General features: G+C 42.7%; 1 protein-coding gene across 3 annotated transcripts in view; it reads right to left on the bottom strand.

Moving 5' to 3' along the window:
* The window catches only part of PARVB (parvin beta), a 74,568-nt gene that overhangs the window by 33,266 nt on the left and 24,904 nt on the right, over positions 1–16,398 (bottom strand). For all 3 annotated transcript variants that reach the window (XM_056339321.1, XM_056339319.1, XM_056339322.1), the window contains exons 2-3: positions 7,345–7,434; positions 4,381–4,451 (exon numbers count right to left, since the gene is read on the bottom strand). In XM_056339321.1, the coding sequence (XP_056195296.1) occupies positions 4,381–4,451; positions 7,345–7,434 (161 nt within the window). The remainder of the gene's footprint in view (positions 1–4,380; positions 4,452–7,344; positions 7,435–16,398) is intronic.

The raw sequence follows: 16,398 nt of genomic DNA, 5'->3' as shown, positions 1-16,398 counted from the left end.
GCCAAATTTCCAGTGGTGCTTTAAATTCTGACACATCCATTTATCGTATCATTTTTAGGACAAATGCATATGTCCACTTAAATGAGCCATGTTACATTACTAAACACTGGGCTGAAAATTGAAATCTGCCATGTGGCAGACAGCGGAAACAAAAGTGATGGAAATCTAGAAAGAAAAATTAGCGTGCCTGGCAAATTTGTTTTTTTAGTTCATGTAAGATGGGTTTTTACATCACACTTCATCAGCTCAGTGAAGTATTTTTGTTCTGCAGGCTGGCTGCTCCCATCGCAGTGACGCACATTCAGAGTTCAAGGGCATAAGGACCTCACAGTCATCGCTACACAGCGATAGATAAAATGAAAAATAAGACAAAATACATGAACACATGTGGCACAATGGGAAAACAGGAAGCCCAGTCACCAAAAACAGCAAAGAAAGAAAACTGATTTCAATGACCCTTTTCCCCCTGACTTCTGGGAGAATTAGGAAGCAGAGATCAAAAGGTATGAAAGCTTAACTGGCTTTAGGGTTTAGCATGGAAAGTAATATTAAGAATTCATATTCAGGCCTGGAAACTGTTGACTAAGCACAAAGCACTGCCAGCCTGTAAACACAGAGAAGGCTTCTTGTTTTCAGAAGCACACCACATAGCATTTAGGAAGCACAGTTTCTTCTGGTCACTTGCAAAACCTTACCCAAAGGCCAGCGGCTTCATTTCGGTTTTCTCTTCACCACAGTGAATTTTAAGAAGCCACAAAATTAGACATGGAAAAAAGCGATAATTTACTACAAATGAGAATGTTTACTCATTTTAGGAAGTATCTAGATCAGCAGTGTTTGGATCTGTATTAAGTTTAGATGAGGCTTTAAAGGCCACAAGTTGTTGCAGTATCAGCCAGTTTTAGGGAAGTCTTTGCAGGGACAGAAAGCGTCTTGCAACTGTGACTTGCTGTCTTTTGTCAAGGCAAGGCACTTTGATGAGACCCAGTTCTTGCAAGTTGCTGTTTGGATTCAATTAGTAGAAGCTCTTCTTCATACTTTTCCCACTGAAATACATGAGAAAACCCTAGGAAATCTGCCACATATGTGATACGTTAAAATGTTTTTTCAAAGTCTCTGACTCAATTCCTACAGCCTGTTAAGTCTAATTATGTTTAGGACGACAACCAGCAATGAAGCTTTTGAAACTTTTACCCTTCGGCAATATCTAAACCAGAAAGGGGGGAAAAGATTCTTTCCACCTTTACACCCAATTGAAAGGGATTGTAAACAGATTCACAATAACATATAGACTAGAAACCTGAGTGAAGAGTAGAAAAAGAAACAATGTATCACAGGACACTTCTATATCCCATCACAAAACCACCCAAACTTACAATTCAAACACTCACTTAAGTCAGCAGTGCACTTGTCACTTGGCAAATATTGGGAAACGAGTAAAAGAAGCTCACACATTCAGACACCAGAAACAGTATTTTGCAAATACACACACACACATATAAAAATATAAGTAAAACAGTAACTCATCTCTTTCCCTGATTCGAATTTTCAGGTTTAGGTCTGCTCAGCCATGTATCAAACTGATTACACACAGAGCAAATGAAGGCTTCTGGCCACAGAGGGAATTTGGTTAACACCTGTGGCCAACTATTTTTAGAGTACCATCAATGATGATAATGAGCAACATTTTGAGACATAATTCTAGTTCCTGATGATTTTCCTATGTGCAAGAGGACTTAAAGCTGGTATTTTAGCTTCCCAAACTACGCAGCCTTCAACAAGGAGATTCACTATTTGCTTTAATAAAAGTGAGGGTATGAGGCTTTTTGTTGCATTGGGGTTTTTTCTGTTGGTGTCTCCATGTTACCACAATGTGATACAATCTGTCTCTCCAGAGTTACAAAAGCTCTGTCAAAATCACTTCCAAACTCTCACACATGGCTTGCACTATGCATGTAATTCCTATGGCATGAGGCTAGCAGAAATTAAAACAACATTCTGTGGAGACAAAGAGATATTAAAGCAGTGTCAGCAACAGATAACTGCAGCTTCTTTGCACTGAGATCCATTTACCCAACTGCATGTAACTGACAGAACAGAAACACTCAAAACCAATGATGGTAAACCATTGGCATGTCTAACTGGTGTTGAAAGAGATTTGGGCTGGCACCAAGGAAATGAAGTCATACTGCCAAATCTCAAAAGGCATGAGGCTCTGTTGCTGCTATTGACACATTCCTCTCAGAGGGGAAAAGAGAGAGAACCACTCTGAACTAAAAACACCCTCCATCTATTCAATCCTCACTCTTTGCTAGTCTGTGGAAATCTTTCATTCCAAGCTCTGTGGGGCAGGCAGTCGCAGTCTTTTCTGCTGGCTGCTGCTGTACAGCATTTCGCACAGCTAATTCTCATCCCAGCACTGGGGCTCTTGGAAAATATCATTAACCACTGAAGAACAGAAAACAAAGAATAAATTGCTCATTTTTTTGCATTATCCAACTCTGGCATAAAATAGGTTTTGCCAATGTAACTCAAACCCCTCCCTGCCTTACAGATTCACACCAACGTAGCGTTTAATATTTTTCTAGCTGAATCTCCATAAAAACTCTCAACTGCTGAGAGGTATGCAAATGATTAGTCATTACCTAAATTACATCATTTTCAAGTAGACACTCTACAGGACACATCTCTCCTTTAAGGATGATCCCAAGGAATCAATTTCCAGTTATGTGCTGTTCCCCGCACCAGCTGCTCCAGTTCAGTTGGTAATATGCTACTCTCTCTTCATGCAAAGTGTGAACTGGCACGGTGAACCACAGCCTGATTCTGCAGCGTGCAGTAAGCACTCAGATACATTTCCAAGTGCCGCTCTAGCCCTGATTTTCGTTCTTCCTGAAGGTTTTCATAACCTTGCTAGACTACGACATCCATGGAAGACTCACCAACTCACATTAAATTCAACAGCAAAATTCCCAACTTAAAAGCAATTCTGATCTCAGTATCAAGTCTCCTGCATCACAGAGTGCATCTGGTTCCTTCACTGCAACAACTGTTTCAGCCAAATTATGCATGAAAATATCACTGTCACACTAGCAGAGAAACCACAGTGCATTTTAAAAGAGTGGTGCAAGACCACTGTACCTTTTGAGAGAATTAATAGATTTAGGTACTAACAAAGAAAGAATGTGCAAATTCACTTAATTTAAAACACCATGTATTCCAGGTGAATTAGAATAACAAAGAAATTTGATCACAACTCTTTGCTAAACTCGATTTGATGTGGTTTTGTAATTCTAAACATGTTACTGCAGTGTTAATAAGAGGTCACTAAGCTTGTTTTAAAGATGCACCAGACGAGCAGTTTGCTGAGGCATTCTGTGAAGCATATTTGTGCAGCCAGGGTGCACAAGGTTTCCTGAAAGGAATGTACCACAGCTCGACCCTCTATCCAGAGACGGTATACACTACCCAGAGTTCTAAGACTCACCCAGCTACAGCTGCATGGTTGTTTCCAAGAAGTGTGTGTGCTTGTGTTAATTTTCATGCTATACTTTGTCTGTATTATTTTTAAATTATTTTTTGTTAGAAAGAGGACGCATTTGTTTGGAATTGCCATCCCTTCTCTTCCTGCTCAAGTTTTCACTATGTTAACCTCAACGACTTACTGCATAGAAAAGGTTCTCCTAAATGCTAGACCCTCAAGATCAAATCTTTCATCATGCCTGGCAGAAACTATGAGCACTGCTTCGGCAGGAAGCCATACTTCACATCAGCACAGCTGGAAACACCATTATCAACACCTTGGGCAGGCATCTCCAGTGACAATACAGATTCAGGACAATCTGGTCCTTGCCCCAAGTAGCCAGGTAAACTGATTACTTTTCTTAAAAAACACCACAAAAACACCAAACCAACAGAATATAGGGCAAGAAGAATCTCAGTTCCAACTTTTCTGTTAGCACTAGAGGTCTCCTCCTTGTGCCCTACCATGCCCGTGCTCATTTCAGTCCTACGCTTTTTTTCTCCTGAAATCTCACTAAGGCTTTCCAAAACTCCTTCCCTGTTTTCATAAACAGAAGGAACCTATGTTTATGTGTGGTGAGTGCAGGTAGATTCAAGCCAAGCACTGATCCTCACTGTGATAATCACAAGGATATGAATGGACAATGGAGCCTTACTCTGTAAGTACCGTGAGCACTCTGACATTCAGCCTTTTCTTTTTTCTCTCATTGTTACTTTCAGCCTTACCTTGTTGATGACCTCAGTTTTCACATATACTTCAGTAACAAGTTGCTATTCCTCAACTACATTCTTAGTAATCAGCTTGTAAATTACTCCAGCTTACTAGTTGAAGATTTGAAGGAGGACAAAATTTCTTACCTTGATCAGTTCTTTGAATTTGGGGTCTTCTTTTGAGTTAGGATCAATCATCGTGCGTTCTTCGTTCTCCTCTGTCCAAGTAAAAATAGGAAACTTTAGCGAGATCCACCTCAAATGTACACTGCTGAAATACTGCAACAATTCATAATCATGAAGTTGCCTGTCAGCTGATCAAGAAATGACAGTGCCTAGTCATCATCTTAGCAAGGGAATTTCCGATGATCAAAGTGTTAGGCGTTTTTAGAGACACACAGAAAGATAACAGCTCTAACTTCCCTAAAATAAGATTGTTTCCACTGATTTTCCCCAGCTCAGACCCTGCTGTATGCAGAATACTTCAGAAAAATTGCCATCTTCTGTACCCTGAGGGGCATGATAACATCAACATACCAAAAAGTGCAGTCAACTAGTTTTCTCCCTCTCCTCAATTTTTATTTGATTTCTATTTGAAAATACCTGTCCCAAATTTCACCATCTTGAAGAGTACAGCAAGTTTATGGTACTGCACTCAGTGTGGCTGCTGAGACTTGGGCTGACACTTTGTTCCTGTGCTCTCTGGTTCCCTGAAACTTTGTCACACATGTGGCCCCGAGTGCATGAACTCCTTAACCTCTGGTTAAGCTGGAGAATGAAAATTACCCCAGTTTGTATCAGTTGTACTTGTGCATGGTGGAAGAACATCAAATAGATTTCTGAGGTGTAAAGTCTTCTATTTCTTCCGTTGCTGGGAGGTGGAGAGATGTGAGAAATGCTCTCCAATGGCCAGCAGGACAACCACAAGAGGCACAAATGTAAAGATCTATTTTTAGAAGGGATGATTTGATGCAGAAGTGTTGGTAGCAAAATTAACTTGACTTCAGTAAGGTTAACAATCAAACAATCTTTGGCAAAATTATCTTCAAAACAGCACACATGGACACATGCGTGATGTGCATGTTTGTATGCTACCATAAATATGGACACCGGTATTTAGGAAGCAGCTGGAGTAAGTCTCATTTTAGATTCTGGTGCTTGCTTTCAAGTAGCAGACCTCTCCCTGCACCCTTCATTTTAGCTCCTTCAGTAGCCAAGTAGTAGCTGTGACCTAGGTTAGATCCGTTCCTTCCAGTGGGGTGCAAATCCTGTCTACTACAAAACAGGAGCACAAGGATGGGTGGCAGTGTCACAGCTATGCAAGGAGATGCACATCTTTTCAGCTGAAATTATTATTATTTTTTAATATATATTATATTTTACATATTATTATATATTATTACTATTTATAAACCCCACGGATTTATCTTTAGCTGAGTCTAGACAGTCCATATGGAATTCTATTTTCCTATTGATTTCTTAATTCCTTGCAGCACGACAACAGAGGGGTTTCGGTATGACCATTACTCAGGCCACTGCCACACTGTATAGAGGAACCCTTTAAAACCTGACAATGCCCAGCCTACAGTGACTGCCTATTGCAGTTCTAGACTTCACTGCTATCAGATGGGAAACACGACACTCGCACAACCTAGACAGAAGACTGACTATATCATCTAACTGGTTACCTTAGACTTTACCCAGACATTTGGGTTCAGTATTTTCCAGGGCCCCTTATCTTTCTTAAATAAGACCTTGCTACCTGAACATACTTGACAAATTTCCACAAACCTAGAAAGAAAACCATGAATTCTTTTGCTGCTTTTTTCCTCCATTCCTTTACTTTGTTACTGCCTAGGATGAGTCAGGCAGTCTAAGCACAAGGAAGTGACACCCACTACACACCCAAAATATTGCTAACTGAAACCCTGGACCAGATTTGACCCATAATGCTATACGATTCACCACAGAACTTTGCTTAAGGTTCACAAGGTTCACTGGTGGTCATGCCTTTACATGACAGACTTTCAGCAGGGATCCTGAATCTTCTAAAATCTCACACAGCTTTAGAAGAAATCATTGGAGACACTCCTAATCCACATACATACACAGAGCAATCAACACTTTGTCCGCATCTCAGGAGAACAGTACTTGCATTTGCTACTACTCTTTTCATCAGAAAGTCTAAATAACTAAAATTTGTTTTTTAGTTTACTGTTTTAATATTTGTCTCCATTACAGAATTAGCTGAAGCAAGCTGTCGATTAAGAGACATATGGCCAGGAAAGAAAAAAAGTCTTTTATTTCAACAAGTTTTAAAGACTTTCTGCTGTTGTAGGGACTTGGGGAGGAAACGGAGAGAACAGGTGAATATTTAACTTTTTTCTATAAAGAATTACTTCTTTTACATACTTCTATCTTAATCACATTTAATTACTATTTTCAAAAGCCTAAATGCTCATCTGTTCATCCATTACCACGTCTCATTTTGCTGCACTGTCATTGCAAAGTGGCAGCAGTAACCCAAGGAGGAACATGGCATACACTAGTTAACAGTGTAGTATGTACATTGAGACAAGGCAGTTTTAAGGGTTCCACAGGAATCATGACACACACTTCTGCCACAGACTTTCTGTGGGCTGATCCTTTTGCACTTCAGTTCCCCATCTATACACACAGAAGAGAGAACATACCACTTCCTTACCAAAGGAGGATGCACTTGGCCAATGGGTTAATGGAACTGAAGTAAATAGGCACACAAATTCAGCAGTACTTTCCATGTAATTCTTTGCAAACCTCAACTTTCTATCTACTTTCAGGATGAGCACAAAAGAACTCAAGCTCTTTGCCAATTCATTGAACAAGTCCATTTTTGCCTAAACTACCTAGCTTAAGTGTATCTGCATAATTGGCACTGCTCTTTAAATTCCATTTTAGCCCTTCTAATTTCTAACCTACATGTAACATGCAACAGTTCTCAATTCTCATGCCCAATTCTCTCAGTTCAAACTGAGCAATCTATATTCAACAGTAAAGCAATGGCTACAGGAGTCACAGTGGCAACCTTAACTAATAATCGTTTAGCTGAAGTCTGTAGCATGAATACTTTACCTAATAACGTGTCTTCTGGATGGATGTCCACAGTGCTTGGGTTCATTGGTGCATTGATAGCATTTTTACCTTCTTCTTGGAGGTCACTCACTGAAGACATGGAAGAAACAGAAAGACAGACTGTAATGAACACAAAGTTGGCAGATATGTAGGGATTGAAAAAGGTATTTATTCACAGTAAGAGAAAACTGGATCTGGTAGCTCAATTTCAAAACAGGTGCACAGTTTATGTAATTAAGAACTGCACCCACAGTGGAAAATAATATCAAAAGCAACATCCTTTTATATCTTCTCATTAAACTGAGCCGCCACACAACTGGCCAAAAATACTTCACAAGAAAATCAATTACGTGGTAAGAGCAACCTCGGAGTGCTTGTTTCTCCAGATGGAAGGGGTGTGAGCTTTGTCTGCAGGACAGCCCAGATCCAGAGAAGACAACAAACTGTAAAAACAAACTCCTTTTCTGATAGCATGACCCCCACTCATCACCACCTTTTCCAGCTGCAGAACACCAGGAACTGTAGCTTGGTACTGGCCTTATTAAAAGCCTCAGAGTATTCCAGGGAAACCTCCCAAATAAAGATGAAAATTTATTTAATTCTAGCATTGCCACTGGCTAAAAATACATGTAGCATGATCCGGTAAACACAAATCTGAAATCTGTGATTTCAAGCTCTTGTCCTAAACCTACAGCTATCATTTAGGAAAGTCAGTAAAGTACCCTTCATCAAGAAAACAGATATTCAAATATTTCCCTGTGTCCTGCCAGATGGGAGGAACTGAACTTGAGGACAAGTACCGAACAGTTCTTTAGTATCTTCACAGAGCCTGACTGTAAGAAAAGCACTAGCAATGCTGTAACACTTGTACACTCTCCAAGGCACATCTCCCTCCTAAACTCAGATAACGATTATTTATTTATAATAAGCCAAGCTACTGAAATAGATGCATTTGAATTAGGAGACACAAAGACACTGTAACAGCCCCATCTATTCAGTGACAGTTCTGCATTAGCATGGGCTAAGATCATCTGTAGCAGCATCCGAGGCATCACAGTCTCCTTTGAGAGAGGTCCAAGCCCCATACTCTTTTCAGGAAAAAGCAAGGACTTCCGAATAAATAAGGTCTGCTAGGCAAACTTTTCAGGGAAAGAAAAGGAGGTACAATTAACTAATAGTTACAATACCCCAACAAGGACTACCTTCAAGAACCGTCACTATTCCCCTTTCCCACTGGAAAAATCAAACCACAAGCTAATCATTTGCACACAGTCTGCAAAGGTTACAAAATCCTGCATCAGTACTCGCTCTTTTCCTGCTTGACTGACAGAGAAAACAGATCCTACTGCCCCAGAGGACAGGGAAGAATGCCCACTCCTTTCACAGATACTTGAACCGGGTGCTTAAATCAAGTTACCACATTTCTTAATTGCAGTTCCAAGATGTTAGTTGATTCTTGTCTACAGCATGATATTGAACACAACTAAAAATCCTCAATTATGAAATACTGTTCTTATGTTCTCCAAGCAACAGACACCCGTCTCATATTTTGAGACCTTATGGCTTATGATCCATGTTAGAGCAGCTGGTTGGAGCTAACGAGGAGCAAAGACTGGTGGAAGGGGGCTGCCAGCAGTAAGCACAGATTGCTTTCTGTATTCTGTACCTTCTGCAAAGGGAAGAGGAGAACAGCGTTCTTGACTGCAAACATAATACAATGTCTGCTCCTGAATAGATGTCATTATCAAAAGAAACTCGTAATTACACCCCTTTCCTGCATTCATTCTCATTTTCTCAGAAAACTCTTCAAACAGAAGTCAGGGAGCTAAAAGGCCTCACGCAACAGACCCCAGCAGCTCTAACAGCATGCCTTACCCAGCCCTGTTTGCATTACGCCCGTCTAGAGCTTTCTCACCCCAGCAGCTGGTACACCGCAATGCCGACAGGAATACAGCCACCAGGAGGCAAAAGAAAAATCGTGTGGAAACCAGGCATTAAAAGTAAGATTTTTAAAACCCTGCTAGGACTATAAATGCCCAAATTCCACTTAAATCAGACTCCTTTTGGAAGTACCAGCCTTGTTTCTAGACATAAGTTTCTTCATTATTGTAGCTTTGCTGTCATTATGGGAATGCCAAGCGTTCAATAAGGTCTGGGCATCACTGTTCCTAATGCTCTGCAAATGCAGAACAGAGCTGCTAAGTTCCTCCAGGCAGCGAATACACAGTACTATCTTCAGTGCATGCTATAGAAACTACATGTGGCATATACGTCAAGCCAGAATACTTTTAAATGCAGCTATACTAGTTTTATTTCCAAAAGTTCATTTAAGATGCTACACTTTTTATTTTTAATGTAAAGATGATCCCTACTCTTTCTAACAAAAATACCTTGTTTCTGAGCAATTTGCTAAACTAAAATATTAATATGAACTTGTGTATTAAGCCCCCATCCCTCACAACCTGAAGAGCTTGCCTTCAGATCCAGCGCAGCTGGGCCAGATCCCACAGGACCAAAACATCCTCTTCCACCACCACCGGCAAAGCACGGCTATGGCAGCAGAAAGCCCCCCAAGGCCTGCCGCCCAGGGAGAGCCCTGCTTACAGACAGCCCAGCCCATACACCAGGCCCTAGGCAGACAGCTTACGAAGAGATTCTTGCTACAAACGTAATGTTTCCTACCTCCTTTTTTGCGCCTCTTGCACAGGAGCCCTGCCATCCCAACCCCGGCGGCACAAGCAGGTCGCAGACAAACCGCGTGAGCTGTCTGAATGCTGAAGGAGCAGCAGCAACTGGATAAGGGGCTGCCACCTCGGGACTGCCAAACCTACGTTATTTGGGCATGGTGACACAGGAGGAGTCACTAAGATAGCCTCCCAGCTGCTAGGTGCCAGGGGGGCGGGAGGGAGGGCACAACACTTGTCTATAGACTCCCAGCCAGGAATCCCTCCGTACCCTTGCTGCTTCTGCAGATGGCCAAGTGCCTCCCTTGGCCTGCTGCTGGCCACCCAAGAGCAGGTGCCTCAAAGATGGTATTTTCTCTGCAAGGAGCTTCATGACAAAGTAATCTCCACGCTCTGGCCAAACCACAGCCAGTTTCCCACCACAACAGCTTGCCCCAGGAACATCAGGCTTGCAGAGCAACAGCCAGCATGCAGAGAAGCAATTCCACTCACAAACATAAATTTGCCAGGGTATTTCCAAAACCTGCACTCCAGAACCCTTTCACACTGCACCTGAACAAATGCTGAGGACTTTTTCCCCTGCTCGCTGCCCCCAGTATTCACTTATCACTGTTAAGCAAAGAAGCAGAAGCAGGAAAAGGAAACGGAGCCATAACACTGCAAAATCAGCAAAGCCACAAATGAGCAAGTGGAGACAGTTAAAGTAACAGTCAGGATGGAGCAACAGGTACATTTCTCAGAAGAACCTGATAGGTGTTTTCATGCAAGTTTACAACAAAGAGCGGCTTTCACAAACCCAAAAGTACTGTAAAAGATAATGGATATTAATCGGCTGGCAAACACCAGCCTCCTCAACTTTGTATCAGCAACAGTGGCTTTGCTGTAAGATTTATACCAGATCCTCACAAATGAGTCATCCATGCAAAAGGGCATTTTACTGGTAGCACAGAGCTGCACTTGCCCGGCAGGTTATAATCACTGGTAGGTCCCACATGAGGTATTACTGCTCCTTGCCTGCTCTCCATCTGCCCATTCACAAGTCCCCCTTCTTTCCCCCTTCCCTTCCCCACAGGGAACATCATCTCCTGTTGTGCTGGCATAGTTCTTTGCTCTCTAAATGAGATTTGTGTAAAACATCTCTCTCTAAAGCCTGATCACTTCATTTCATAGATCGGTCAGAGGAAAACTGCAGTAGGGAAAGACACAAAGAGGTAGGAAATTGAGTACAGGCTGGAGTAGCATCATTTAGTCCAGGCCGGTCCCCAGCAGAACCTTTCCTGTATCTTATCCCTGTGCTTTTGTTGCTCCTGCAGGTTTTTTTGCTCCTGCAGGCACACCACGCCAGGGCAGAGGTCTCCCTCAGATGTGCCAGCAAAACTTGTACAAGCAGCCCCAGCATCCAGGGAATGCTCTCCTGCCCACAAAAAGTTTGCCCCCACCTTGACCCACAACACAGGCTCTGCTAAATGGTTACAGCCTTAATATAAAACTTGCCAATGGTCTAAACGACTCAGCTGTGAACTTACACAGGACAAGTCAGGTGTAACTACAGACACAGAGAGACGATGCCTTGGAAAGGTACCTGGCAAAATTCACTATGATTTCTCCCAGATGTCTGCTAAGGCTTCCCTCCTTTCTGGCTAGATATCTCCTCTCTGAGCAGATCCTCAATTAACAGGCAGCACTAGTCCTCCGAATTGCTTCAGTACCCCATCAGCCAGCACGAGCAAAATCCAAATGTAACAAGGGACGGGCAAGCAGCCAAGGCATTCAGCAAAAACCCTGAGTATTCCCCTAAACCAGAAATTTAAATTCATGAGTAAAAGGTCACTTCTCTACCAGTCCCAAGGAAAGCAGCAAGGGTTCCTGGCAGGCCTCCGATGTTTTAACAGTCTCCTGGCAGTGCCAGCAGTCAACATGATTTAGTCACATTGGAAGCTGTGCTGGCCTTTCAAACAAATTAATATAATGAGCAGACTGCATGCACAAATGTTATACAGCACTACATCTGGAAGCCAAGCAGGCTGTCTCGATGCATGGGATTACATGCAAACTGCACAGAACAGGAGCAATTAGCTGCAGAAAGTTGGAAGTGCCACTGTCAAGGATTTCTCACAAGTCAGGAAATGGCCTTTAAAGTCAGCAGGAGTGCTATAAAAAGAAGAGATGTCCCTGCTGTGTCCTTTTTATAAGGAAGAGTGAGCTGATGTCAACAATTTGATCCTTTCTGCCTTCACTCTTCATAATTTTAGTGTAATTTTCAAGGATAGCACCAACAGCACAGTTCACCTCCTAAGTCTTTACCATTCATTGTCCTGTTATCAAAAAATTGACCACAAGCCTCTGCCTCTTACAAAAATAGATGGTAAATGCTACTTAATTTTAGCTCTAGTTATTTCTGACTGCAAGGCTGAATCCCACCCTGCAGAGAGCAGCAGCTGTCATGATGCTAATCATGGGTTTCTGCATACACTACTTTCCTTCGCATTCAACCAGCGCTGAGCTGGCACCACAGCACAGCCTTTCCGCAGCTTTTATATGATGTACTTCCATCTCATGATTAAACCCTAGATTTGGAAGTTATTAAACTGCTTTGTTAGCCTTGGCTCCATTACAAAAGATTTGTTCAAGTAACTTTGTCATCCTCTGAGGCAGGAGCAGCACACAGACAGGAAACATGCAATGACCATGTAACTCAAACTGCACTGGAAACTCTCTTCCCACCCCAATGTCTTACTGCTTCCCAAGTTTCCTTGCTCCTTCCAGAGAAAAAACTACAACCAGCTGCACTTTTTCAGACAGTGACTCACCTGCCTGCAACTCATCTCCCAAGAGTTCAGACAATAACATCCAAAACAAAATCCATATTCAAGACCATTTCTACCCGATTCAGACCAGCAACACAACCCTCGTTCACTCACACCTCAGGTGAGACGACCATTTCTACCCGATTCAGACCAGCAACACAACCCTCGTTCACTCACACCTCAGGTGAGACGACCATTTCTACCCGATTCAGACCAGCAACACAACCCTCGTTCACTCACACCTCAGGTGAGACGACCATTTCTACCCGATTCAGACCAGCAACACAACCCTCGTTCACTCACACCTCAGGTGAGACGACCATTTCTACCCGATTCAGACCAGCAACACAACCCTCGTTCACTCACACCTCAGGTGAGACGACCATTTCTACCCGATTCAGACCAGCAACACAACCCTCGTTCACTCACACCTCAGGTGAGAGGTGGCCACAGGACAAATCCCCCTGATGAAGCACCCAACCCTTGCATAAAAGGCCCAGTATCTGCTGGAGCTTCTACTCCCCATGGGAGATATCAGACCAGAAGGCAACAGGTCCCTGGTGGGTGAAGACCCTACAGTGTCTATGCCTTAACCTGCTCCTCTGTTTGCCTGCCGCAGACCAACACACACAGCCATGCACATGCAGAATTTCCACCTGACACCTAAAACTCTTTCAGGAAAAGTTTTCTTCCAAACTGTAAGAGTTCTAGAAAAATTGAAAAAAAAAAAGTTTTATAAAAACTGGCATTTTCCAAGAAAAACTGTTGTAGTGAAAGAGTTCAAAATCAGCCCCAAAGATAACACATACTGATAAACTGAGACTCTTTGTCTCTTTTCTACAGACAAACCACACATACAACTCAGTCTGCCACTGCACTACTAATCGCTGAACATTTACAAAAGACTCTGAGATCTTTTCATAGAGACTGCAGGAGAAAAGACAAAGCCTCCATTAATTATAATAGAGAATTAATAATCCCAGGCAGATCAAAGGCAAAGACTTCATCAACTCAACATAAAGGCACTGTATCAAGGGACTGCGGTAATAAAGGAAATTATTTATATGCCTTAGCAGGCAGACAAGGTACTTGCAACAGTCAGGCTCTGTCATTTCAAGAAATGGAAAGACCTTGAAAAAGGAAAAAGTAAAGCTAAAGGCAACTTTAAGGAGAGGGCTGTAATAATGCTTTTGGTTTAGTTGCAAAGAGCAGGCCATGCTTGCTTATATGGATGTATTACACTTACACTGATGAGGGGTCTTATTCTGCGACTGCCAGAACACAGATCCCCGCTTTATTTTTGCCAGTGGTAAAACATATATCTAGCACACTAGCAGTATATTCAGTATTTGAGCCGGTTGGAAATGTTTGTGAGAAGCTGGGGCTCCGTTTTGTTTGTGAAGGTGAAATACCACTTTCAGATTTTCACCCACAAAAATTCTTATCTCACTATGGAGTTGGGGGGGGGGGAGGAGTGGGAGTGGTGAAAAAATAATTTGCATTTTTTTGTAGGTGACACTTGTGTTGAGATAGCCAATAATGACATGGCTACAGCTGTTCTGGCCAAGCCCTGCACAGGTACCAGCCCTCCTGAAGAGAGGAGGAGTGCAGAGGTAGAACAGGGACAGAGATGCAGCAGCTTGGGAGAAAGAAGCACTGAACAGACACAGCGACGAGCATCTCTCAACATCACCAGCACTGGCAACTGAACACCAAAACAAACAAAATAAGACTCTAATAATTATATATATATATAAATATAAGCAAGTAATTGCTAAGCAGACAGATCTTTATCCAGTTACATGGCCTGCTTTAATTCAGCAAGAAAGCCGAATCCTGCAAAAAGCAAGCTGCTGTGCACTGAACCGGTCTTCTGCTCCAGCTCCCTGCAGGGCCCTGCAAATGCAGCACTGCTGCTGCTGAGGAGGGAGGACCCCATCCTCACCCAGCTGCTGCCATACTGGGCAGCCTTACCTTAGTCTGTCAGCCACCGACAATGCAACAGCCAGGAAAGCAGGACTGACTACCCCTGCCGTCACACTGCTGGAATAACCGAACCCACAGATCTCCCCTGCAGTATTTATCCGGCTCCGATAGCAACTGACAAAGCCACAGTTGACCCACAGCTGCCTGGGCATAAACAATGATAAGAGCCAAGGTAAACCCACAGTAGCCATCATATAGCCCACATAAAGCCATCATATTTAACAGCCAGGTCTTCTTTCCAGCAGCCATACTAATCCCATACAAGTCTTACAGCTACCAAAGGACCAGACCAGAGGAACTCAACTCAGCATTTAGCTCCTCAGTTGTTTCAGTCTCTTGCTCAGCTCATGCAACAGGTCTAACACCCACTTAGTAAATACTTAACTAGGAATCCTTCAAAATAGGTTCTGCAAGGCAGAAAAGCAAAGTGCAGACTTCGACAGAAGCATACAGAGAGCTATGGAACTAAACCTGTCAAATCTGGGATTCATCATACACTGTTTCTCATTTCTTTCTTAAGCCATAGTTATGTAGCTGTCTTTGTCAGGCAGGCATTCACGCTGTCAGGAAAGGGGCACTCCACACGTTGCCTCCATCTCTAGCTGCCACTCACCCCTTCCCTTTTGCTGGCACTAGCAGTTGCAGAAGCCACATTATGGGACAGAAGGAAAAAAAAATATATAATTTTCACTGTGTGGACACGCAAACACCAATGCTGGCAAAAAAAACCCCAAAAAAAACCACATACACACACACCCCAAACAAAACTCCAACCAGCAGAAATAAGAGTGTGGACAAGAGTGGTGTTTTAAAGTATTTGTAAAGTTACACCTACAAAGGCAAGGTTTTCATGTGTAGAAAAAGCCACCCTGTAGGATACTGAGCAGACATACTGACCTAGTCAGCTCTGTTTCAGTCTCCCTGCAATCCCACAGCTTTGAAAATGACACATTAAGTCACCTTTCCTCATGCCTGAGAGGTGTTTAAGCAGCTCCCAGCAAACAGTTCTGACATTTTGTGTCCCCTGCCTGAAACAGAACAGTCCCCTTCATGCAGATGAGCAAGGAGAGGTCAACAAGCTGCATTCGTTACTCATAACATGCTGCAGTACTCTCAGGATGCACCCTGGCTGTTAACAGCTCAGTGTCACTGAGACCCTGTGCAAACTCAGGTCTGGAGCCAGCACCTGGCTGGAAGCAGGACCCTGCAACTTAACGCCATGTATCCGTTCATTTCACATCGAGATTGTTCTCCTCCATTTCCCACCTCTTGCACAAGCCTTTGCATAGCCTTGTTAATAAATGGGAAAACATTTCAGGTAAAGAGAGGGTCCCAAGCAGGTATTTTATTTTTAAGGCAAAAATAAAATACTCTTTAAAGTACCTACCCCTTACCCAGCTCATACACACCAAGCTATACAGCTTCTACACTCCAGGACACGAACCGGGCATACTTTTGGCATTTGCTTTGTCCTAAACTTGTAAACAGATTGCTTCAATCCCAGAGTTTTTTGACAGGGGAAAGCCAGGCTGCTGCCTTAATCATCACAAGCATTTACTGCAGCTTGAGAGGACCTA

Source organism: Falco biarmicus, chromosome 5 (assembly GCF_023638135.1).
Source record: "Falco biarmicus isolate bFalBia1 chromosome 5, bFalBia1.pri, whole genome shotgun sequence".
NCBI classification, from domain to species: Eukaryota; Metazoa; Chordata; class Aves; order Falconiformes; family Falconidae; genus Falco; species Falco biarmicus.
The sequence above is the reverse complement of the archived record's forward strand: the minus strand, read 5'-3'. Positions and strand labels throughout refer to the sequence as shown.